The 27,607-nt window shown below is 45.2% G+C and overlaps 1 protein-coding gene across 4 annotated transcripts in view; it reads left to right on the top strand.

Moving 5' to 3' along the window:
- The window catches only part of LOC134911111 (cysteine-rich secretory protein 1-like), a 164,674-nt gene that overhangs the window by 91,188 nt on the left and 45,879 nt on the right, over nucleotides 1-27,607 (top strand). For 2 of the 4 annotated variants that reach the window (XR_010176325.1, XM_063919481.1), the window contains one exon: nucleotides 4,392-4,689. The exons of the other annotated variants lie outside the window; for them this stretch is intronic. Coding sequence is in view for 1 of the 2 variants with exons in the window: in XM_063919481.1 (XP_063775551.1) it covers nucleotides 4,392-4,439 (48 nt within the window). In the remaining variant the exon portion in view is untranslated. Of the gene's footprint in view, nucleotides 1-4,391; nucleotides 4,690-27,607 lie in introns of those variants that run through there. 4 annotated transcript variants of the gene reach the window in all.

Here is a 27,607-nt window from a genome sequence, read left to right as displayed (position 1 = left end):
CGTGCACGCTCAGGCGCACGGTATGTGCATTTACGGTAGAGTTTGTGCGCGTCTAGCATGCGACTCGATCGCTACATATTTAATCAAAATAATGTATTTTCTAAGTTAATATTCCCCTGAGTTCAGCAGGTATCAATGGGTCTAAGATGGCTCTTAGACCTTAGAGATTCCCCTTTGCATGTTGGGAGGGCTTCACATGTTCTTATGCATAGTTAAGCACAGAAATAGTAATTGAAGATTAATTGTATTCCGAATAAATTACACCTAAGACCAGTCAGTTTCTTTCCCGCAGACGGAATACAATAGCCTTTAATTACTCTAAGCTTTAAGATTCAATGAAGAGGGCTGGCACTTTGTTTACGAATGGGGCTGGGTTTGTCTCCAGAAGAATGATTGCTGAGATGTCATTGTCTCAACTGAAAGTGGACAGTGAGAATACAGGACAAAACCCAGAGACAGGGGTTGTTATGTATTCGCCAAACAATAGCTTACCACAAAACAGGAATTTGAAATAATAACAAGTGTTAGTCATCACCCAACGTTTTGCATAACCAAGATCACATGGCCAGCTCAGCTCACTGATACAGCTAGCCCACATGCTGTGAAAGACACACACTTCCTGTGGATCACACACCCCCACAGCTGGAACGCAGGTATGATATATCCACTGGAAATCACAGGGCTCACTCACTCAGAACCAACCTAGCATCCAGAGGCATGGCTTGCTCATCACCAGGACTGACCTCCTTACTAAGGCTAAGTATTGTATACACATGGCTTGATGGCATAGAATAGTTAAATATGTGTTTGTGGTAAAGTAGTTGTGAAATGATTGGCATAGAATAGTTAGTTTGGAGATACAAATGGCTTAAGGTTAATGATGCTTGTGCAGTTATGTGATTGTTGGGTGTTTGTGATGATACTCTATGAAATCTGTAATGAATTGGAACAGTAGACAATCTGTAGCATAGCATCTCTGGTATACATTTATGGATGGTGATTTATAACAGATTATAGTAGTTTTACATGATGCATCTTGCTGAAGGTTAGAAGTCAAAACATACTTCCTTTTGTTACTGTAGTCATGTGCTTGTAGCAATAGCAGGCTGATACTTGTGGGTACCTGGTGATCTGGTCTTGTGATGGCTCATATGGACAGCATGAGATATGTGGTGCTGATTCTGGAAGGATAGCATAGTCAGCATACCATATGCTCTGGTTATTGAGATACTGTGTTGGCTTGAAATTGTAAAAGGTGATTTAGATGGTTTGGAATTGTAAAATCAGCACATATGCATTATATTGAAGCTTAGACATTTTGGAATATAGTGGAGTCTTATGTCTTCTGCTATGTGATTATGGTGTAGCAAAGAATGCCATGTGTTTGGACTTGCAAATCTAAAATGGCTGCTGGCATTCCCTTTTGAACCATATGTTACAGACTTTGGAATCATTGGAGTTTTTCCCAAAATGGAGTCTAGTTTCTGTCCCATGCGGTATTGTAGGGACCATTGTGTTGTTGCTGTGTGTTGTGTATATAGGGACAGCCAGCCTGGGTGAGCTCACTTTTCTCTCCAAAAAGGTTCTCAGCATTGACTAACGGCGCAGCGATCATTCCCACATGCGTTAATTCTCTGCAACCAATTTGTCTCTTATTAATGTTTGTAAGCCATTCTCTCTCTCCTTCCCCTTAAATGTAATTGTGCCGCTATTGTATCTTATGTGTAATGATTCGGTTAGGTATTTTATGTTAGTTTGGTAGTGTATAACTTGTATTGTGTATTCTTTTGCAATTGAACGTTCATTCTCTCCCTTAAAGGTGTTAGAACCTTAGACCTGTATTTGAGTGTTTATTATATTGCTGAAGGGTTCTCAGAGCGTCACAGACGCTCATACTGCTTTTAAACTAACAAGGTTACACTGCGTTGCATTTACACCTTATCACTGCACAAAGGTTTACAGTATAAGTACATTGCATATGGTTTAGTTATAAAGGTTTAACTCTGTGAGCGTCAGCGCCGCTTGGGATCTCCTCGTGGTCTCGAGCGTCCGCTACGCTGATAGCGTATCATGACGTTAGTCGGCAGCCTATAGCGTGCTTGCCTCTACGCTTTAAGCCGTGAGCAAACGTGCCGCTCGTGCGTCTCGTCCACGGCTAAGCGTCTGCTACGATAAGTCCGTACCCTTACGGTACATCATACGCCAATTGCGTACTGTGTTCATTGACCTTTTAGAGTGTTTTAAATAGGATAACTATATAGGCTTTATCACCATGCACTCTCTTTGACTGCTTTCCCCCGGTAGGCCCTTCATACCCCAGTCCGACACTGGCTATGGGCAACATCTACACTTTATCTCTCTCCCAGGTTTGATACATCTCCCCTTTATGGGTGGGCTTTACTAATGCTGCGGGAGATATTCCGTCAAACATCGCAATGATACTAATCGCATATGTACTATCATATGCGATTAGAATTGAAAAGGACAGCTCTTCAGAAAAGCAATGCCCTTTGTGAAGCCGGGACTTCTGGGTTTAGGACTCGGGGGACCTTTTGTGCATGCGCAGAGAGACGTGGTGGTAGCGGAGCGTGCTGGGAGGGATCTGATTAGATCCCTCTCAGGGGGGATTGCAAAGAGAATCCCATAGGCTTATATTGGGTAATGCCAGCTACATATAGCGTTACCCACCAGATCCAAGCTTGGTACATACAGGAATGGGGTAAAAACAAGGTTTTACCACATTTTTGGCTTTAGTACATTCCGCACTGTGTCCCCATGAGATCCTGTGGTGGCCCTTTACTCTAGGGAACCTTAATGGGCACTGATATTGGCGTGATACTTGTAGGGTAATCACATTTCTACCTCTAGGCCTCCACATAAAAATAGGCCCATCGTCATGGCGGCATGATGGTGACCAGCTGCCGATCTGGTAAGCAGTCGGCCTTAAATCACAAGTATTAAAAAAAAAATCTAGTTTTTCTCTCAAAATTTAATTTTTCTAGTTTTTTTGTATGTAAGTAGGCATTGGGGATAATAATGTAGGGGATGTACACACCCACATATCACTGGCCACGCCCACATATCACTAGTCACACCCACAGATCACTGGTCACACCCACCCAGCACTGGTCACACCCACACAGCACTGGTCACAGCTCCTCCCCTTCTCAGTATAGAACCATGAACATTTTCAGCCCTAGACCCAAGTGGCCCTTAATCCGGTTCTGGTAATAAGCCACTCCCACATAAACACGAACCATACCTAAATGTTTGCGTGGTTCCCCCAGTATTGGGATTACATGTACTATTTTATTAAGCATTGTCTAAGAGCAATCGTATGCACTGGATAAACATTTTTTTGGACGTTTGAAGCCCATTGACCCATCCCAGGTCAGGCCTCCAACCCTCCATGTTCAAATGTTGGGGTTCCCATGTTATGCACACCTCAATAATTGTCATAGGAGGGTCATTCCAACCTGATCGCCGTTTTTCGCAGCGCAGCGATCAGTTCACTACTGCGCATGCGTATGCACCGCAATGCGCAGGCGCGTCGTATGGGTACAAAGCGGATCATTGCTGTGCGATGGATTCAATGAAGAATCCATTCGCACAGCCGATCGCAAAGAGATTGACAGGAAGAAGGCGTTTGTGGGTGGCAACTGACCGTTTTCTGGTAGTGGTTGGAAAAACGCAGGCGTGTCCAAGCGTTTGCAGGGCGGATTGGCTGAGGTGATCACAAGGGCTGAGTAAGTTCTGAGCTACTCAGAAACTGCACAAACTATTTTTGTACCACTCGGCTGCACATGCGATCGCACCCTTGCACTGCAAATATACACTGCCCCCTGTGGGTGGCGACTATGCGTTTGCACTGCTGCAAAAAGTAGCTAGCGAGCGATTAACTCGGAATGACCCCCATAAAGTCTACAGCATTTGTCCCAGGAAATATAGATTTACAGAAAAAGAATAAGTATTTGAACTGTGACAATGTAGTAATGGCTGATTTACATGTGTTACCTATAGCACTGTACTTGTGATGTCACACTATTACTTTATACTGTATATCCATTTATTGGTTTAATAAGGATATTTGGGCATACTGTATGTATCAAAGCGAGGAGAGAGATAACGTGGAGAGAGATAAAATACCAACCAATCAGCTCCTTTCATTTTTCAAACCCAGCCTGTAAGACGGCAGTTAGCATCTGATTGGCTGGTACCTCTCTCCATTCTATCTATCTCCAAGCTTTGATACATATGCCCCATTATATGATGACACAGAGTTTAATGAATGTAATCTGCTTAATCAGCCAGTGAGCAATATCACTCTATTCATTTATAAACTTGCTATTAATAGATTCAAGAATCATTATTTACATTTTGTATCATTTCAGCCAATCCTTGCCCATGGCCTGATAATTTATCCACCTGCAGTCAGTTAAAGCCGTATTGCACTCTTATGGACCAAGTCAAAGATGGATGCCAAGCTTCATGCAATTGTAACAATAATGAAATTATATAACGTCTATGCAGGTGGACCTAATAAGAATGAAGACATTTAGTGAACAATATTTTGTGTGCAGACAACCACTACATTATTCTATTGTATATGTGCAATATCCTGTTATTCATTGCAATAAATCAGATGCTACTGTAGCTTTCACTAGTGCACAGTAGTCTCATCAGAACAAATGACTCTGTTAGTTTGTATGCGTGTCTATAGAATCTACCCACAGTTCCACGTACCCTAGGCTTCCACGTACCCTAGGCTGATGGTTCATTTTGGGCGCCGAAAAGTGCCATGGTAATGTAATAATGTAATATACAGATATATGACCAATATTTATAGGTGGCACTCCAAAGCCAAGTTGCTTTTGCCTTGTAAATGATTTCTGCTTTAAATATACTCAGATGAAATGCCGGATCTCTGGCAAACTCAGACCTTAGTACATATACCCCTTGAAATCCATCAAAAAATACTATAAAAGCATTAAATGAATCCTCCAGTGTTTCAGTGTTAACTAACTTTCCTCAGGGACTAAGCTAAAAGATGAACATCTTTCCTTTCTAGAATTAATTCCCCCTTAGTAAAGTATATACGAGGCATGACACGCCTGGGATCAGCCCTGCGATTGTGATGTCATCAGACATATAAGTGAAACATACAGTATGCAAACAGTAGGGCATAAAACCATTATTTAAATAAATAAATATATATATATATATATATATATATATATATGGCCTAATGTTTGCTATGTTGATGGATTTAAACTTTTGAGATATTATATATATATATATATATATATATATATATATATATATATATAGAGAGAGAGAGAGAGAGAGTATATCCCCATATACTGTATATCTCCACAAAGTTGTGCCCTCCAAAGGGTGGAAAGCCTATATATAACACAGAATGTAGCACTCAATCCAAAATAATCTCAGGTCACACAGCACAGGTCACTATGGGTGCACCCTGATGAAAATGTTTGAACAACATTGAAACGTTGGGAGGACCTCTGCTTCCTCACCTGTGATTATTTTGCATTGAGTGCCACTGCGTTGGATTTCTAGCTAGTTGTGGTTTATCTTTTTTCTTAAATGTTGCGCCTATGCTGTTGTGCCGCACTCACTTCTATCCTATACTCTACTACTTTATTTAGTTTTAAATCCATGTTAATAATAATAATAATAAAAAATATTGTAATTGAAGCATAAAACACATACTGTAGGGGACGGATGCGGAGTGAGCGCTACAGTACATCAGATTGTGCAGCATCTTTTGCACATCCTATGTCTAACGCAAAGAAAGTGGCCACATGCACATGGGCATGCGTTATTCTGTCGCTAACTCCAGTCTGTAGCCAGAGAGGCAGAAATGGGAATGGGGGACAATCTAGCGTACACAGATGCGTATACAGTATAACTGAGTATGACTGAGAAAATCGTATTGTTTGTGGGTGAAGAAGGGATCGGTGCCAATACCAGAATATGGTAATGACAGTCACCTGTACCATAATTGCCGGCTTTATGGCTGCCCCATCAGGAAGGAGCGGGGTGCGTGATGCAGCTCAATAGGCGGTGTAGGGGAACATGACACTGCAATCAAGTCATTGAATAATTGTAGCCCCCCCCCCCACACACACACACACACACATACTAGACAATGCCGCAATTACCGTCATTGTAAAATAGGTGGCAATGCCATGATGACAGAATTCAGTGGGCCCATTATTCCAGTCATCCAGGAGCGCCACCCGAGATTAGGGGGTCAAGTAAGACCTGCCAAGTAAACCATATATAAAGACATAAGTAAAGACATAGCATAAGTAAAGACATAAGTAAAGACATAGCATAAGTAAAGACATAAGTAAAGACATAACATAAATAAAGACATAAGGAAAGACATAGCATAAGTACAGACATAAGTTAAGGCATAGCATAAGTACAGACATAAGTAAAGACATAACATAAATAAAGACAAAAGTAAAGACATAACATACGTATAGACATACCATAAGTAAAGACATAAGTAATGACATAACATAACTAAAGACATAACGTAAGTACAGACATAAGTAAAGACATAACATAAGTAAAGACATAAGTAAAGACATAACATAAGTAAAGACGTAACGTAGGTATAGACATAAGTAAAGAAATAACATAAGTAAAGACATCAGTAAAGATATAACATAAGTAAAGACATAACATAAGTAAAGACATCAGTAAAGATATAACATAAGTAAAGACATAACATAAGTAAAGACATCAGTAAAGATATAACATAAGTAAAGACATAACATAAGTAAAAACATCAGTAAAGATATAACATAATTAAAACATAAGTAAAGACATAACATAACTAAAGACATAACGTAAGTACAGACATAAGTAAAGAAATAACATAAGTAAAGACATCAGTAAAGATATAACATAAGTAAAGACATAAGTAAAGACATAACATAACTAAAGACATAACGTAAGTACAGACATAAGTAAAGAAATAACATAAGTAAAGACATAAGTAAAGACATAACATAACTAAAGACATAACGTAAGTACAGACATAAGTAAAGAAATAACATAAGTAAAGACATCAGTAAAGATATAACATAAGTAAAGACATAAGTAAAGACATAACATAACTAAAGACATAACGTAAGTACAGACATAAGTAAAGAAATAACATAAGTAAAGACATAAGAAAAGACATAACATAAGTAAAGACCTGTCTAGTAAAGCATATGCGATGGGCTGTTAGCAAATACATGATAGCTACAGACTTCATGTGCCCAATAACATGCAAGCATAACAGATATTTGTTATATTGTATTGTTGCAGCATAGCAATGCTAATTTATTGGTTGTTATTATTATATGCTATAGCACAGTCTTATTATCCCATTGGTTGCTATCGGTTACAGTATTTCCAAATTGTAATTAAGCAACCTCCATTTACTGTAGGTTTCAAATTCCTTGTCTTGGTAATTGGTGTTACTGTCACTACGATATATTGTATATAATGCTGGTATCAATTGCAAAAGGTGCTGTACCTACATTGCTCTCACACCTACGGCTAGAGAACTGATACATATATAACACTGTAATGCCCTTCTATGTACATGTACTGGGACTGATCAGGATTATAGCACAGGGAACTGTATGAATAACTGGAACTTTTATTACTATTATCTGTAAAGTAAATGAAAAGATGCATTAAACCAGGGGTGTCAAAGACAAGGCCCGCGGGCCAAATCCGGCCCGCCAGACCTCGTCTGATGGCCCGCGGTGCCGCCGCCATGAAACCCCCTTCTCCCGAGTGCCCAGCTCGGGGGGGGGCGGGGTTTCGCGGAATGACGCGATTGCGTTGTGACGTCACGGCGCAAACGCGTCATTCAACGAAACCCCGCCGGAGGAGGGAGAAGGGAGCCGCGCAGACGAGGAGGGAGAGGCGGCTGAAGAGCGGCGAGAACCGCTTCAAATGTAAGTCAGCCCCTCTCCCTTCCTCTCTCTCTCTCTCTCCCTCCTTCCACCACCTGCCGCAATGTGTAAAATGGGGACCTGTGCCTGCCACAATGTGTAAAATGGGGACCTGTGCCTGCCGCTATGTGTAAAATGGGGACCTGTACCTGCCGCTATGTGTAAAATGGGGACCTGTGCCTGCCACAATGTGTAAAATGGGGACCTGTGCCTGCCACAATGTGTAAAATGGGGACCTGTACCTGCCGCTATGTGTAAAATGGGGACCTGTACCGGCCGCAATGTGTAAAATGGGGACCTGTGCCTGCCACAATGTGTAAAATGGGGACCTGTGCCTGCCACAATGTGTAAAATGGGGACCTGTACCTGCCGCTATGTGTAAAATGGGGACCTGTGCCTGCCACAATGTGTAAAATGGGGACCTGTGCCTGCCACAATGTGTAAAATGGGGACCTGTGCCTGCCACAATGTGTAAAATGGGGACCTGTACCTGCCGCTATGTGTAAAATGGGGACCTGTGCCTGCCACAATGTGTAAAATGGGGACCTGTGCCTGCCACAATGTGTAAAATGGGGACCTGTGCCTGCCACAATGTGTAAAATGGGGACCTGTGCCTGCCACAATGTGTAAAATGGGGACCTGTACCTGCCGCTATGTGTAAAATGGGGACCTGTGCCTGCCACAATGTGTAAAATGGGGACCTGTGCCTGCCACAATGTGTAAAATGGGGACCTGTGCCTGCCACAATGTGTAAAATGGGGACCTGTACCTGCCGCTATGTGTAAAATGGGGACCTGTGCCTGCCACAATGTGTAAAATGGGGACCTGTACCTGCCGCTATGTGTAAAATGGGGACCTGTGCCTGCCACAATGTGTAAAATGGGGACCTGTGCCTGCCACAATGTGTAAAATGGGGACCTGTGCCTGCCACAATGTGTAAAATGGGGACCTGTACCTGCCGCTATGTGTAAAATGGGGACCTGTGCCTGCCACAATGTGTAAAATGGGGACCTGTGCCTGCCACAATGTGTAAAATGGGGACCTGTGCCTGCCACAATGTGTAAAATGGGGACCTGTACCTGCCGCTATGTGTAAAATGGGGACCTGTGCCTGCCACAATGTGTAAAATGGGGACCTGTGCCTGCCACAATGTGTAAAATGGGGACCTGTGCCTGCCACAATGTGTAAAATGGGGACCTGTACCTGCCGCTATGTGTAAAATGGGGACCTGTGCCTGCCACAATGTGTAAAATGGGGACCTGTGCCTGCCACAATGTGTAAAATGGGGACCTGTACCTGCCGCTATGTGTAAAATGGGGACCTGTGCCTGCCGCAATGTGTAAAATGGGGACCTGTGCCTGCCGCAATGTGTAAAATGGGGACCTGTGCCTGCCACAATGTGTAAAATGGGGACCTGTGCCTGCCACAATGTGTAAAATGGGGACCTGTACCTGCCGCTATGTGTAAAATGGGGACCTGTGCCTGCCACAATGTGTAAAATGGGGACCTGTACCTGCCACAATGTGTAAAATGGGGACCTGTGCCTGCCACAATGTGTAAAATGGGGACCTGTACCTGCCACAATGTGTAAAATGGGGACCTGTGCCTGCCACAATGTGTAAAATGGGGACCTGTACCTGCCGCAATGTGTAAAATGGGGACCTGTACCTGCCACAATGTGTAAAATGGGGACCTGTGCCTGCCACAATGTGTAAAATGGGGACCTGTACCTGCCGCTATGTGTAAAATGGGGACCTGTACCTGCCGCAATGTGTAAAATGGGGACCTGTACCTGCCGCAATGTGTAAAATGGGGACCTGTACCTGCCGCTATGTGTAAAATGGGGACCTGTACCTGCCGCTATGTGTAAAATGGGGACCTGTGCCTGCCACAATGTGTAAAATGGGGACCTGTACCTGCCACAATGTGTAAAATGGGGACCTGTGCCTGCCACAATGTGTAAAATGGGGACCTGTGCCTGCCGCAATGTGTAAAATGGGGACCTGTGCACTATAAAAGGGGGCACATGGCTGGGCACTATAAAAGGGGGCACATGGCTGGGCACTTTAAAAGGGGGCAGATGGCTGGGCACATATAAGGCAGGTGGAGCGGTAAATTTTGTATATACCTACAGATACAACCGGCCCTTTGATGGGGACCAAACTGCTGATGCGGCCCCAGATGAATTTGAGTTTGACACCCCTGCATTAAACCAATGGGTGGTCTTCAGTATGCCGGCTGTCGGGATCCCGACAGCCGGCATACCGACACTTATTCTCCCTCGTGGGGGTCCACGACCCCCCTGGAGGGAGAATAAAATAGCGTGGCGAGCGCAGCGAGCCCGCAAGGGGCTCATTCGCGTTCGCCACACTGTTGGTAAGCCAGCGGTCAGCCTCCCGGCGCCGGTATGCTGGTCGTCGGGAGCCCGACCGCCGGCATACCATAGTGAACCCAAACCAATGGCTGTTATTGACTTTTTATGACGTACTGTAGTTGCCCTCTTGTGAAAGGCCCTAGAGGGCAATTTATGAATGCAAAGTCTGCAGCCCACAATGCTTCTTCACATCAGCAGGTTTCTGTTCATGGTCAGCAAGCGCGTTTCACAGTCTCTGGGAACACGTCCATGAAACGTGTAGGTAGCAACAGCGTATTGTCCCATCAAAGTACAACTAGCTTCCACTTCTACCATTAATTTAAACGGTTATGTTTTTTTATAGGATATTGTTCCTTTTCATGGACTTAATTCATGTATTACATTTGTTAGTACAGAGTGCAAGCTCTTTGTCATAAGGTAAAAGGCTGTTCTCCCACACAACTGTGGAATGGTGTCTCAACAAAAGTATTCATGTAATGTCACAAGTCAGCATTTTCACTGCACTTTTGTGTGTTTGTACAGTATGTGAACCTTGAGCTGTACTTCTGTTCTTCATATTTGTATAGGAGTACTCTAAAGGACTCTTGATCACACTAAATATGTCTCAACTAGCATGAAACCATCAGAGAGTAACACAGAGGACACCAATATGCAGATGGAGCAGAATTTATCATAATGATGTGTGCTATGCACCATCTTGTGCCTCTCTAACGCTGATAGATCCATACTATAGGGGGGGTTATGATTGGAGGTGAGCAGTGCCTTGTCAGTTCAGTCGCACTGTTAATCTCAATGAATCATGCTCTGTCAGACAATCCTGTGATATGTTGACATTACATCACCACTCTCAATGAAAATAGAGGAGTGCAACAATTTATCATGGTAAAATGGAAAAAATAAACATAACATGAGCAAGTGATCAAACACAGAAGTCATAGCAGTTGTTAGATAATTATTGGGGCCTGATACCGAATCCCGTCACCTAACGCTTTCATCATCGGCAGGTGTCAGCATCACCATTATTTCATGTTTCATATAACACCGAAGATGAAGTTTGATCCGTCAATGGTCAGTGTCAGGTCACGGAGTTATATGGACCATTCTCATGCAACTGTATTTATGGGGAGACAGCAGAGCAGCTTCCAGGGCAGTAATACCTAAATCTTATTATTGGTATAACAAGAACATACCATTAGAGGCTGACGATAAGATGACATAACGAGTCCATAAGTCAAGCCACTTACAGACAGATAAATGTAGTCAGGCAGCTAATTACTAATGTCGTGTATTGTAGTGCACTGGGAACAAGGCCTGGCTCAGAGATGTAGGGAAATGCATTCACAGCTGCAGATTGGTACGCTGAGTGTCTGAACAGTTTAGTAGCAATATGCCAATAGGATTGAACGATTCTTAGCATAAGACATATCGGAGGTCTAAGGTTGAAAAGGCTGCAAATGATTTTGGATATTGCATAGCATGGATGGAGAACTGGGGGCACGTTTACTAAAGGTACATTTCTCTATAAAGTCCTAGTGGATACTGGGGTTCTGTACTTTAGTACCATGGTGTATAGATCGGGTCCACTGTAGCCTGGCACTTTAAAACCTTTAGTATGTGCATGTGTGTGCTGGTTCCTCCCCTCTATATGCCCCTCCTACCAGACTCAGTTTAGAAAAATGTGCCCTGGGAGCCGGGTGCATTTCTCTGGAGATCCAGAGAGCTTCTTTTATTTATTTATTTTAGATAGTTATTTTCAAGTGGCCCTGGTTGGCAACCAGGCTACGTGCTTCGTGGGACTTAGAGGGGTGATCGAACCAACCTCCTGAGGTTAAATGGTTCGTAATCCCAGCTGACAGGATACTGAGCTCCTGAGGTGCTGATCACACATCGTTAGTATGTGTGCCTACGCTGACAGCTTGCCTCCACCTTCTAACAGATGCTGAAGTTCAAGGTGTGGTGAGTGTTTCACCGGGGTCCCGGTTAGCGGGTCCCCAGTGCAGTTGGCGGCAGGTCGCATGGCGGTCATGGGCCATGAGCTGTGGTGCCCGCCGCGGAAAGAACTGGCTCTCCTCAGCAGTGCTCATTGTCAGGAAAGGCTTTGTGTGCACTGTCAGTTTTTTACTATATATAACGGAGCCAGTATAAATATTTCATATCATAGGGACTGCGCACCATTGCAAGGGGCTGGCTTCCTGGAGCGGGACCAGAGGCGGGAAGGTGCAATTTCCTGCTGCTGTGGATCAAGGTTGCATGTACATCTGCTCCTCCGGAGACCCACGCGGTTATAGACTTCTGTCCTGTATCCTGCGCTGTATTTTCACTAGTGTCAATATGTCTATGGACATGGTTATGTGTGCTGCTTGTAACTCTACACCTTCATCAGCGGGGTCCCTCATGTGTGAACAATGCTCCTTATCGCCACAGGGGCACAGTTCACAGGCACCTGACTTTTTAGACAATTTTAAATGCATGATTCAGAATGTCAATTCAGAATTAGCTGCAGCTAAAAAGGAGAGACAGGTGTTGAAGCAGTCTATTGATTCTGTGGCTAAAGCAGCAGATGCCAAGAAGGCTTCTCAGCCCCCTCTGTTGGTTTCACATAAACGCTCACTGCAACAGGTGCTCCAGTCTGATTCTGATCAGTCTGATGTGGATGATGATGATGATGATATGGATGAGGACAGCTCTCTGTCCCCAGGGGTGGAAGCCCTCATTTTTGTTATTAGAGAGGTTCTTCATATCCCAGATCAGGAGTCAGAACCGGATGAGGAGTTCTACTTTAATGTTAGACCAAAGACCTCAGCAACGTTTTCTGTGTCTAAAGAATTAAACTATCTGGCCAGGGAAGCATGGTTAAACCGGGATAAGAAATTAAAAATTCCTCAGAGGTTTTTAACTACCTTTCCCCTCCCCTCCCTGCTGAGGACAGGAAGGTCTGGGAAAAACCTCCGTCGGTCAATATGTCTGTGTCCAGATTGTCTAAGAAATTGGTACTGCCGGTACCAGTGGTTATATCGCTCAAAGAACCAGCTGACCATAAAATTGAGACCACTTTCAAGGCAATTTATACAGCAGCGGGTGTGGTACAATGCCCCACAATAGTTTGTGTGTGGATTTCCAGGGCAATGGTAAAATGGTCTGATTCTGTTATTGATGGTTTAGTCTCTCTTCTCCGGGATGAGGTCATTACTCTGCTACAACACATACAGGATGCTGATAATTTTATGAGCGATGCTATAAAGGAATTGTGTAAGATAAATGGCCGCACTACTGCTATGGCTGTTTCAGCACACAGAACTTTATGGTTACGTCAATAGTCAGTGGACGCTGATTCCAAAAAGGGTGTAGAAAATCTTCCCTTTACAGGTGATGCCTTGTTTGGGGATGAATTAAATAAATGGATCTCCCAGTCAATGGCGGGTAAGTCTACTTATCTGCCATCGGCTGCGCCACCTGCTAGACGTTCTTACACAGGACCCTCCTTGCAGTCCTTTCGTGTGGCAAGGTTCAGAGGCAGGAGCCGTGGCATCTCCACCACTCAAAGAGGATCTCGTGGTAAGTCCCATAAACCTGCAGCTGCTGCCTCCCTGGACCAGACCACCGGATCCCCTGCCGCTAAGCCTTCCGCGTGACAGTCTGGAGCGAGTGCTGACATCTGGTCCGGACTGAAGGACCTGCCAAAGATTACTGACATGTCGTCTACTGTCACTGCATATGATTCTCTCACCATTGAAAGAATGGTGGAGGGTTATATGAGTGACCGCATCCAAGTAGGCACGTCAGACAGTCTGTACGTATACTGGCAGGAAAAAGAGTCAATTTGGAGGCCCTTGCACAAACTGGCTTTATTCTACCTAAGTTGCCCTCCCACAAGTGTGTACTCCGAAAGAGTGTTTAGTGCCGCCGCTCACCTTGTCAGCAATCGGCGTACGAGGTTACTTCCAGAAAATGTGGAGAAGATGATGTTCATTAAAATGAATTATAATCAATTCCTCCGTGGAGACATTCACCAGCAATTGCCTCCAGAAAGTACACAGGGACCTGAGATGGTGGATTCCAGTGGGGACGAATTAATAATCTGTGAGGAGGGGGATGTACACAGTGAAAGGGGTGAGAAATCGGACGATGAGGGGGAGGTGGACATCTTGCCTCTGTAGAGCCAGTTTGTGCAAGGAGAGATTGATTGCTTCTTTTTTGGTCGGGGCCCAAACCAACCAGTCATTTCAGTCACAATCGTGTGGCAGACCTTGTGGCATGTGACCTGTTTATACAACATAAGGGTGGGTGGGAGGGCCCAAGGACAATTCCATCTTTCACCTCTTTTTTCTTTCATTTTACTTTGCATCATGTGCTGTTTGGGGACTATTTTTTTAAGTGCCATACTGTCTGACACTGCAGTGCCACTCCTAGATGGGCCAGGTGTTTGTGTCGCTTAGCTTAGTCATCCAGCGACCTCGGTGCAAATTTTAGGACTAAAAATAATATTGTGAGTAGTGAGGTGTTCAGAATAGACTGGAAATGAAAGGAAATTATGGTTATTGAGGTTAATAATACTATGGGATCAAAATAACCCCCAAATTCTATGATTTAAGCTGTTTTTGAGGGGTTTTTTGTAAAAAAAAAAACACCCGAATCTGACAAAAAAATTTCAGGGAGGTTTTGCCAAAACGCGTCCATATCCAAAACCGAATCCAAAACCAAAACACAAAACCCGAAAAATTTCCGATGCACATCACTAGTTCTAACCAATGGTATTATTGGTCCAAATTACTGGAAGAAAATGACAAAATCACTGGAATTAAATGGCAGTAATTTCGGGAATTATATCAAATGGCAGTACCACTGGACATATACGGAAGTGTCAGACAGGATGGCACTTAAAAAAATAGACCCCAAACAGCACATGATGCAAAGACAAGAGAAAAAGAAGTGTACTGTGGTCACTGGATGGCTAAGCTTAGCGACACAAACACCTCAATATCACAGGAATTATTTGTTCTAATCAATGATATTATTGGTCCAAATCACTGGAAGAAAATGACAAAATCACAGGAATTATTCGTTCTAATCAATGGTATTATTGGTCCAAATCACTGGAAGAAAATGACAAAATCACTGTAATTATTTGGCAAGATCACTGTAATTAATAATTATAAATCACTGATATTAATTGGTAAAATCTCGCTATTGCCTGCCTAGTGAAGTGGAAACTAGATGCGATTTTGTACGGGGACACAATAACTTCCTCAATTGTCTAAATCCCAATGCACTATTGACGGAAAACGGGCGCACGTCTAACAGCGCACTGATTATGCTGAGAACTGATTATACTGAGCACTAATTTTACTGAGCACTGATTATACTGATCACTGATGATACTACGGAGAACTGACACTTAGCAGTGAGAACAGCACTGGACTATTGTACTGTAGTATACTAGTCACCACAATGCAGCACTCACACTGAGCACAGATATTAAGCACTGATCAGGATACTAGAAGTGACACGGTGCAGCAAGATAAAGCTATGGCCTACTATACTACTGTACTGCACTGTACTACTATATACTGGTCACAACAATGCAGCACAGATATTGAGCACTGATCAGGATCCTAGAAGTGACACAGAGCAGCAAGATACAGCAATGGCCTACTGTACTACTATATACTGTACTACTATATACTGGTGGTCACCACAATGCAGCACTGTACTACTATATACTGGTCACAACAATGCCGCAGATATTGAGCACTGATCAGGATAATAGAACTGAGTCTGACACGGAGCTGCAAGATACAGCAATGGCCTACTGTACTGTACTACTATATACTGGTGGTCACCATAATGCAGCACACTGAGCACAGATATTGAGCTTTTCAGGCAGAGAACAAAGCCATGTCCTCTCCGCTCAATCTACAATGCACGAGTGAAAATGGTGGCGACACGCGGTTCTTTATATGGAATACGAATCTCGCGAGAATCCGACAGCGGGATGATGACGTTTGGCCTCGTTCGGGTTAACCGAGCAAGGCGGGAAGATCCAAGGCTGCCTTGGACCCGTGTAAACCACGTGAAGTTCAGATCTCGACGAACCGAACCCGCTCATCTCTAGTTAAAAGTGCTTGAAAGAGTAAAAATCTTTAAAAAGAGTTCAGCAAAAAGCATGGGGTGAAAACAAGCATGAGACCCACTCCATATTTCCAGTCACCAGCACCAGGCTCAAGCCGCCATTGGTAATGCCATAGCAGGGAAACACACTCCACGGGGTACTACCGCGATCTCATAATACTGCCCCCAACTAATCAGCCCAGGCCTCGGATTCCTCAGGAAGTGGTGGTGGGTGCAGAGTTCATAGAGAGAAAAGTAGAAAAATGTTGTTTACAGTGGGACTATAGGTCCCAGCCAGCCTGCCCCTGGATCCCGGCACTTGCAGAACCACAAGTGCCAGGACGCCCGGACAGTAAGGGGCCCTGGCACCTGTAGCCTCACTATAAATAAAATATAAAAAATAAGATGGAAGCCTTTATGACAGTACACAGCGTTTAGAAGTGCAAAATCCACCTGACATCGACGTCAGGTTTCAACTGAAGTTTAAACAAGGCGGCTGATAAATATGCAGATTTTACAGACAGAAATGCAGTTGATGTCAATCCGTGTTAAATTGATTTCAAATTGATTGAAAAACTGAACTCTAGTAAATTTACTACCTGTAGAAATGATCTCATGAATGCTTCTATCCAGGGTCGGACGGGTCCATAGGAGTACAGGGGAAACCCCCGCTAGGCTTCACTGCCCCCCCCCCCCCCCCCCCGGCCCCCCACTTACTCCTCTACTCTAGAGATCAGATTCCAAACTGCAGTTGAATTATACATTACACGTATGTTGCCTTATACTGCACAGGACTATGATGTATGCTCTACACCAGGAGTGGCCAAACAGTCAGTGGCTAGGAGCCAGAAAAGATCTGTAGTCTAGGGTAAGAGCCATATCATACACGCGCCTTCGGCGAGCAAGCAAACACCTTTCGGTATGACGTTTGTAGGAGTTTGACCTTGTGTCATAACCCCATTTTTAGTCATGTTGTGTCATGTTGTACAGTGCCACATACAAATAAAGCCCCTGTACAGCAAAAAATGGGTGCCTCCACTGTGCCAAATTCATATATGCCCCCACAGTGCCAGATACATATATTCCTCCACAGTGCCAGATACATATATTCCTCCACAGTGCCAGATACATATATTCCTCCACAGTGCCAGATACATATATGCCCCCACAGTGCCAGATACATATATGCCCCCACAGTGCCCGATACATATATGCCCCCACAGTGCCCGATACATATATGCCCCCACAGTGCCAGATACATATATGTCCCCATAGTGCCAGATATGCACCCACAGTGCCATATACACATCTCCCCAGTGCCAGATATGCCCCCAGTGCCAGAAACACATGTCCCTCAGTGCCAGATATGCCCTCAGTGCCAGATACTCGTCCCCCCAGTGCCAGATATGCCCCCAGTGCCAGATACACATGTCCCTCCAGTGCCAGATATGCCCTCAGTGCCAGATACTCTTCCCCCAGTGCCAGATATGCCCCCAGGGCCAGATACACATGTCCCCACACTGCTCTGCCCCAAGTGTGCTCACTGCCGCGCTGCCGCTCTGCTCAGTCTGCTGCTTGTGAGGGGAGGAGAGTGCAGTGTGCGCCTCTCCTGCCCCCCAGTCTCCACTCTCCGGCGGTTGATTCTCTCTAATTAGGCGGCGGTCCGTGAGCCAATCAGAGTTCGCGGACCGGCAACTAAGACTCCTGATTGGCTGCCGGTCCGTGAGCTCTGATTGGCTCACGGGCCGGTGCCGGGCACTGCAGACTAGGGCTGCGGGAGGTGCCGCGGGAGCTTACGAGCCACATGTGGAGATAGAAAGAGCCGCATACGGTTCTAGAGCCGCGGGTTGGCAACTGCTGCTCTACACTGCATTACTGTTATTAATCTGGTACATTATCATGCATGCACTAGCGGTATTTACTATACTGTATATATTTATCGAGGGGCTCAGACCATGCTCCCTCTAATGGTTAGCAAAGCCTCTGTGGCAGCTGTCCACACCAACCCTGGAGACTGGCTACACCCCTAAACATGGGCCAGTCCAAGACTGGGTGGGGACTGATTTGCTGGACTAGATCACCAAGTCGTCGTCGTCGTCGTCCCCCCTCCCCCACCTAGATTATACTCAAAACAACTCCATCCCTGGTGAGTCTACACTCTTCGGTGCTACTCTGGAATTTATTTAGCAATTTTATAACTGTTTTTTTATATGCAAGAGGCTGATTATGTAGGAGATCGGCCCAGAGCTGAAATAACACACGCCATAGGGTGCTTTCATAAAGTCTCCACTTCTGTGCACAGAAACAACAATAAAGGAGCCAGCTCCTCGCGGCTTTGCAACAGATTTATTAGAACAATTCTCCAAGCCAAAGGCTTGTATATTTCTTGTGATGCGTTTTGTAAGTTGTTTGTGGACAAGGCCCTGTGGGAACTTAGAAGAAAAGGGCAGGTCATTTGTGAACGTTGGTTCCTCAAATGGCTGTATGGTTTGTTGCAATGTGAAGGTATCAGAACCAGGGCAGGGGAGTGCCGACTGGGCTCAGGTACTTTTCATGGGGAGTGGCCTAATCACAGGAGGCGTGGTCATGCATCCTTAGAAAAAAAGATATACATTTTTTTATTTTATGTGCCTCCCTGGCCACACTGCATGACAGAAGTATAGACTGAAGACATAAACAGAAGACTTGCCAAGTAGAACCCATGATCACATTGAATTTTATTCCTGAAATTTGTGCCACTCAAAACAATAGCGCAGTTACTGTATTTATTGTTCCACTGCCATTATTTATATTGCCCGGCTTTCTAAGAAAAGGGTTTAGCATGGCTCGGGCCCCAGTGTGTGTAGACTTTTTGGGAACATCATACTCTTTACTTATATTGTTGTTGCCATGAAATAAGAATACACTGTCTGTGCTAGCAAAAGCTTAATGTGGACATCCTTGCACAAGACTGTTCGTAACTGCGGCCATCATTGTCCTCCAAAATGCAAATTGCTACATTAATTTGAAACGCCGAGTTTCAAGTATAAAAAAAAACCCACAGGAAGTATTTATCCTGTTACCTGTGCGTTTATATAAAGCGTCCAGATCCAGTAGTATCACACTGCATACACCTGTCTGAGAGGCAGGAGAGCTACAAGTCACTGGCTGTAATCAGGTAAGAATTATACAGCATTATATAGTCTTCTGCTTACTACTAACGCTGCAGTCAGGTACAGTACAGTATTGTGTATTGATAATAACTCACAGCTGCAATTGAGTCTTATATGTATAAATATACTGTATATGTATATAACTAGCTGTTCTACCCGTTCTTCGCATGGGAGTTTCTGATTGTCAATAATTTAGTAAATCTATAGAGAAGTAAATTTGAGATGTCTTAATGTAAGTAAATATTAATCCATGGTTCATGGCATCACCCGAGGAACACCCGTAGCAGATACGGTAAAAAGTGACAGGACCATTGTTGTAGTTTATTCATTTCTACACACTGGTGGTACAATCCAAATTTTGGCCCTCATTCCGAGTTGATCGGTCGCAAGGCGATTTTAGCAGAGTTACACACGCTAAGCCGCCGCCTACTGGGAGTGTATCTTAGCATCTTAAAATTGCGACCGATGTATTCGCAATATTGCGATTACAAACTTCTTAGCAGTTTCAGAGTAGCTCCACACTTACTCGGCATCTGCGATCAGTTCAGTGCTTGTCGTTCCTGGTTTGACGTCATAAACACACCCAGCGTTCGCCCAGACACTCCCCCATTTCTCCAGCCACTCCTGCGTTTTTTCCGGAAACGGTAGCGTTTTCAACCACACACCCATAGAACGCCGTGTTTCCGCCCGTAACACCCATTTCCTGTCAATCACACTACGATCGCCGGAGCGAAGAAAAAGCCGTGAGTAAAAATACTATCTTCATTATTGGCGCAGTCGCAGTGCGAATATTGCGCATGCGTACTAAGCGGAATTTCACTGCGATGCGATGAAAAATACAGAGCGAACGACTCGGAATGAGGGCCTTTGCCCGCTTGGACGTTATCGTTAACGCAACACAAGCCACGCATCGGTAATTACGCCATTATGTCATCCCCCTTTTCATCCCCTTAGGGGAGGTTTATAAAACTTCCGATTACAAAGTTTTCCTATTGCCCACCTAAAGAATATCTATGTTACGTTTAGTGATGAGCGAGTTCGGTTCGTCAGAATCCGAACCCGCCCGAGCTTCAATTTTTTTGCACAGGTCCGACCAACTCGGATCCTCCCGCCTTGCTCGGTTAACCCGAGCGTGCCCGAACGTCATCATCCCGCGCTTGGATTCTCGCGAGATTCGTATTCTATATAAGGAGCTGCGCGTTGCCGCCATTTTTCACTCGTGCATTGGAGATGATCATGAGAGGACGTGGCTGGCGTCCTCTCAGTTTCTATGTTCAGGGGGCTGCAAATATCCATGCTCAGTGTGCTGCAAATATCTGTACTCAGTGTGCTGCAAACATCTACGTTCTCTGGTGGTCATTCTGAGTTGTTCGCTCGTTATTTTTCTTTCGCAACGGAGCAATTAGTCGCTAATGCGCATGCGCAATGTCCGCAGTGCGACTGCGCCAAGTAAATTTGCTATGCAGTTAGGTATTTTACTCAGGACATTACGAGGTTTTTTCTTCGTTCTGGTGATCGTAATGTGATTGACAGGAAGTGGATGTTTCTGGGCGGAAACAGGCCGTTTTATGGGTGTATGCGAAAAAACGCTACCGTTCCTGGGAAAAACGCGTGAGTGGCTGGAGAAATGGAGGAGTGTCTGGGCGAACGCTGGGTGTGTTTGTGACGTCAAACCAGGAACGACAAGCACTGAACTGATCGCAGATGCCGAGTAAGTCTGGAGCTACTCAGAAACTGCTAAGAAGTGTCTATTCGCAATTCTGCTAATCTTTTGTTCGCAATTTTGATAAGCTAAGATTCACTCCCAGTAGGCGGCGGCTTAGCGTGTGTAAAGCTGCTAAAAGCAGCTTGCGAGCGAACAACTCGGAATGACCACCTCTGTCAGAAAAACGCTCCATATCTGTGCTCAGTGTGCTGCAAATATCTGTGCTCAGTGTGCTTTATTGTAGGGACTGGGGACCAGCAGTATTATATAGGAGGAGTACAGTGCAGAGTTTTGCTGACCAGTGACCAGTGACCACCAGTATTTAGTGATGTGCACCGGACATTTTTCGGGTTTTGTGTTTTGGTTTTGGACGCGTTTCGGCAAAACCTCACCGAATTTTTTTTGTCTGATTCGGGTGTGTTTTGGATTCGTGTGTTTTTTTCAAAAAACCCTAAAAAACTAGAAAAAAAACAGCTAGAATCATAGAATTTGGGGGTCATTTTGATCCCATAGTATTCTTAACCTCACTAACCATAATTTCCACTCATTTCCAGTCTATTCTGAACACCTCACAATGTTATTTTTAGTCCTAAAATTTGCACCGAGGTCGCTGGATGGCTAAGCTAAGCGACCTAAGTGGCCGACACAAACACCTGGCCCATCTAGGAGTGGCACTGCAGTGTCAGGCAGGATGGCACTTCAAAAAAATTGTCCCCAAACAGCACATGATGCAAAGAAAAAAAGAGGCGCACCAAGGTTGCTGTGTGACTAAGCTAAGCGACACAAGTGGCCGACACAAACACCTGGCCCATCTAGGAGTGGCACTGCAGTGTCAGGCAGGATTTCACTTCAAAAAAAATAATCCCCAAACAGCACATGATGCTAAGAAAAAAAGAGGCGCAATGAGGTAGCTGTGTGACTAAGCTAAGCGACACAAGTGGCCGACACAAACACCTGGCCCATCTAGGAGTGGCACTGCAGTGTCAGGCAGGATGGCACTTCAAAAAAATTGTCCCCAAACAGCACATGATGCAAAGAAAAAAAGAGGTGCAATGAGGTAGCTGTGTGACTAAGCTAAGCGACCCAAGTGGCCGACACAAACACCTGGCCCATCTAGGAGTGGCACTGCAGTGTCCGACAGGATGGCAGATTAAAAAAATTGTCCCCAAACAGCACATGATGCAAAGAAAATAAGAGGTGCAACAATAATAATAATAATAATAATAATGTCAATTTCCTCCCCAGCGCCAGCAACACCCATATCCTCATCCTGGTGTACTTAAACAGTGACATCTTCAATTTGACTATAAGGAACTGGACTGCGGGTGCTCCTTCCAGCACTTGCAGGGGGCGTGCAAATGGTGGAAGGCGCAAGCTCTTCCCGTCCAGTGTTGGGAAGGTCAGGCATCGCAACCGACACAATTGGACTCTCCTTGGGGATTTGTGATTTAGAAGAACGCACAGTTCTTTGCTGTGCTTTTGCCAGCTTAAGTCTTTTCATTTTTCTAGCGAGCGGATGAGTGCTTCCATCCTCATGTGAATCTGAACCACTAGCCATTAACATAGGCCAGGGCCTCAGCCGTTCCTTGCCACTCCGTGTCGCAAATGGCATATTGACAAGTTTACGCTTCTCATCAAACGCTTTCAATTTTGATTTTTGGGTCATTTTACTGAACTTTTGTTTTTTGGATTTTACATGCTCTCTACTATGACATTGGGCATCGGCCTTGGCAGACGACGTTGATGGCATTTCAATGTCTCAGGCCATGACTAGTGGAGTAAGCTTCAGCACGAGGTGGAAGTGGATCTTGATCTTTCCCTATTTTAACCTCTACATTTTTGTTCTCCATTTTTTAATGTGTGGAATTATATGCCAGTATCAATAGCAATGGCCTACTACTATATATACTGCGCACAACTGAAATGCACCACAGGTATAGAATCAAGATGGATAGTATACTTGACGACACAGAGGTAGGTACAGCAGTGGCCTTCCGTACCGTACTGCTATATATACTAGTGGTCACTGTCAGCAAACTGCACAACTGAAATGCACCACAGGTATAGAATGTAGATGGATAGTATACTTGACGACACAGAGGTAGGTACTCAGTGGCCTTCCATACCGTACTGCTATATATACTGGTGGTCACTGTGTCAGCAAACTCCAAAACTAAAATGCACCACAGGTATAGAATGTAAATGGATAGTATACTTAATGATGACACAGAGGTAGGTACAGCAGTGGCCTTCCACACCGTACAGCTATATATACTGGTGATCACTGTGTCAGCAAACTGCACAACTGAAATGCACCACAGGTATAGAATGTAGATGGATAGTATACTTGACGACACAGAGGTAGGTACTCAGTGGCCTTCCGTACCGTACTGCTATATATACTGGTGGTCACTGTGTCAGCAAACTGCAAAACTAAAATGCACCACAGGTATAGAATGTAGATGGATAGTACACGTGATGACACAGAGGTAGGTAGAGCAGTGGACTTCCGTACCGTACTGCTATATATACTGGTGGTCACTGTGTCAGCAAACTGCACAACTGAAATGCACCACAGGTATAGAATCTAGATGGATAGTATACTTGACGACACAGAGGTAGGTACAGCAGTGGCCTTCCGTACCGTACTGCTATATATACTGGTGGTCACTGTGTCAACAAACTGCACAACTGAAATGCACCACAGGTATAGAATCTAGATGGATAGTATACTTGACGACACAGAGGTAGGTAGAGCAGTGGCCTTCCGTATCGTACTGCTATATATAGTATACTGGTGGTCACTCTGCACTGTACTCCTCCTATATAATAATAATTATACTGGTGGTCCCCAGTCCCCACAATAAAGCAGCACACAGAGCACAGATATGGAGTGTTTTTCAGGCATACAACGTATACTGGTGGTCACTGTCAGCAATACTCTGCACTGTACTCCTGCTATATAATACAGCTGCTCCCCAGTTCCCACAATTAAGCAGTGTGAGCACAGATACATTATGCAGCACACTGAGTACAGATATGGAGCATTTTTTTCAGGCAGAGAACGGATAAAACTGGTGGTCACTGATCAGCAAAACTCTGCACTGTACTCCTCCTAACAGCTGCTCCCCAGTCCTCCCCACAATTAAGCAATAAAGCAATCAAGTTCAACAATAAACGGAGAGGACGCCAGCCACGTCCTCTCCCTATCATCTCCAATGCATGAGTGAAAATGGCGGCGACGCGCGGCTGCTTATATAGAATCCGAATCTCGCGAGAATCCGACAGCGGGATGATGACGTTCGGGCGCGCTCGGGTTAGTCGAGCAAGGCGGGAAGGTTCGAACCTGCCTCGGACCCGTGTAAACATTTTGTTTTGCAACTGATTGGCATAAAACCAATACGAGGTGGTCCACTTGGATCCTGGCCAGGTTTTATGGAGGTTAGGGTCTTGGTAGGACCTTACGGCAAAATGCGCCAGGGCAGAACTTTATCACGGGGGGAGCCTGTCCTGGGCCTTCCACTGGTTGGATAAGGAAGAAATCTTCATAGAGTGGTAACATTAGATCCCAGAAGACATACTAGGGTGTTGGGGCCCCAGTCAGACCTCCCGTTGTTGTATGCTAACCAGAATCCCGTTGTTGTATGCTAACCAGAACTTTGACCAGGGTAGCCAGTTCTATGCCTTCCACTGGATGGATTTGAAGAAAACTTTACAGATTGGAACCTTGCATCCTAGAAGACATACTGCAGTGGCAGACAGGATGGCAGTTTTATAAACTAGGCCCCAATGAGCACATAATGAAAAGAAAATAAAGAGGTGCACTGAGGTCGCTGGGTGCAGGGCTGCCACCAAAAATTGTTGGGCCGGGACTGACAAAATAGGCAGGCCCCCCCCCCCTCCCCCTTCCAAACACACACGTTATACACTTGTGCCAGGTAGAGCACGTTACACACTTTGCGCCAGGCAGAGCACGTTATACACATTGCGCCAGGTAGAGCACTGAGACACATTGCGCCAGGTAGAGCACTGAGACACATTGCGCCAGGTAGAGCACTGAGACACATTGCACCTGGTAGAGCACTCATTCACATTGCACCAGGTAGAGCACTAAGACACATTACACCAGGTAGAGCACTGAGACACATTGCACCAGGTAAAGCACTGAGACACATTGCACCATGTATTGCACCAGGTAGAGCACTGAGACACATTGCACCAGGTAGAGCACTGAGACACATTGCACCAGGTACAGCACTGAGACACATTGCACCAGGTACAGCACTGAGACACATTGCACCATGTAGAGCACTGAGACACATTGCACCCAGGGGCGGATCCAGAAGAAAATGAAAGGGGGGCACCATGATAGGGGAACGGTAATAGTTATATTTACATGCACCTAAGGCACGCATGCTCCCAGATAAGGGGTGTGGTATCACAGGGGGCGTGGCTTCACAGAATACGCCATCAGGTAATGATTGACTGTAGGAGCGCATCCTGGTTTATTGCCAATGTTTCCCCCTGATGAAAAGGCTAATTGGGCCTTGAAATGTTGGTCACCTGCTCCATTAGTTATGGGAGCCTGGAAGGCACCCCAGCACAATATAATTATTATAGTGTTTAGTTGGTGATGGCAGGTGCAGCATACCTTGTTTTGGGCACTGCACTGAGAGAAAAACTGCAGGACATGAACTGCCCATCTTTGATTAGTAGAAGCAGCCAGCTGGATCTCCAACAAGCAGCATAAGACATCTGCAGGACAGCCCTGTCACATCACACAGCATAAGACATCTGCAGGACAGCCCTGTCACGTCACACAGCATAAGACATCTGCAGGACAGCCCTGTCACAATCACACAGCATAAGACATCTGCAGGACAGCCCTGTCACAGTCACACAGCATAAGACATCTGCAGGACAGCCCTGTCACATCACACAGCATAAGACATCTGCAGGACAGCCCTGTCACATCACACAGCATAATACATCTGCAGGACAGCCCTGTCACAGTCACACAGCATAAGACATCTGCAGGACAGCCCTGTCACATCACACAGCATAATACATCTGCAGGACAGCCCTGTCACATCACACAGCATAAGACATCTGCAGGACAGCCCTGTCACATCACACAGCATAATACATCTGCAGGACAGCCCTGTCACAGTCACACAGCATAAGACATCTGCAGGACAGCCCTGTCACAGTCACACAGCATAAGACATCTGCAGTACAGCCCTGTCACAGTCACACAGCATAAGACATCTGCAGGACAGCCCTGTCACAGTCACACAGTATAAGACATCTGCAGGACAGCCCTGTCACAATCACACAGCATAATACATCTGCAGGACAGCCCTGTCACATCACACAGCATAAGACATCTGCAGGACAGCCCTGTCACAGTCACACAGCATAAGACATCTGCAGTACAGCCCTGTCACAGTCACACAGCATAAGACATCTGCAGGACAGCCCTGTCACAGTCACACAGCATAAGACATCTGCAGGACAGCCCTGTCACAGTCACACAGTATAAGACATCTGCAGGACAGCCCTGTCACAATCACACAGCATAATACATCTGCAGGACAGCCCTGTCACAATCACACAGCATAAGACATCTGCAGGACAGCCCTGTTACAATCACACGGGCCGCCTTCTCACAGCTGAGGCTGAGTGTGACTGCACCTAGCATGGTGGTAAAGGAAGTGGTGGAGGAACTGCTGGGAAACTGTGTGGTGCAGTGAGGGCTAATGAAGCCTTCTGCGCTGTCATAATAAGTAACAGTCTTACTCGATGCTGGCATTTGAACCCCGCGCCTGGGCTGGACTCTGGCTGGCTGGCAGTGGGGGGAGGTAGGTTGCGGTGTGAGCAGGGGGAGGCTGGAGCTGCAGCTGCAGCTCCAGCATACCCATTGGTTACCACACGGACTTGCTGTTAGAGCCGCAGTGGGTCCTAGTGCCTGCCGGCTCTTTTTTTCAAATCTGACTGACAGAAATAGCAGTAGTGCTGCTGCTGTTCTCCTTTTGAAATGACAGGGGGGGCACGGGCCCGAGTGCCCCCCTCCCCCGTGGATCCGCCTATGATTGCACCATGTAAAGCACTGAGACATATTGCACCATGTAAAGCACTAAGACATATTGCACCAGGTAGAGCACTGAGACACATTGCACCGGGTATTGCACCATGTATTGCTGAGCCAGCCCCGGACCCACTTCTCAGAGTCACAAAAACACAACAAACAGATACTTACCTTTCCCAATCCGTCCTGAGAGTC

The sequence above is a fragment of the Pseudophryne corroboree genome, chromosome 4 (assembly GCF_028390025.1).
Source record: "Pseudophryne corroboree isolate aPseCor3 chromosome 4, aPseCor3.hap2, whole genome shotgun sequence".
Classification (NCBI taxonomy): domain Eukaryota; kingdom Metazoa; phylum Chordata; class Amphibia; order Anura; family Myobatrachidae; genus Pseudophryne; species Pseudophryne corroboree.
The sequence above is the reverse complement of the archived record's forward strand: the minus strand, read 5'-3'. Positions and strand labels throughout refer to the sequence as shown.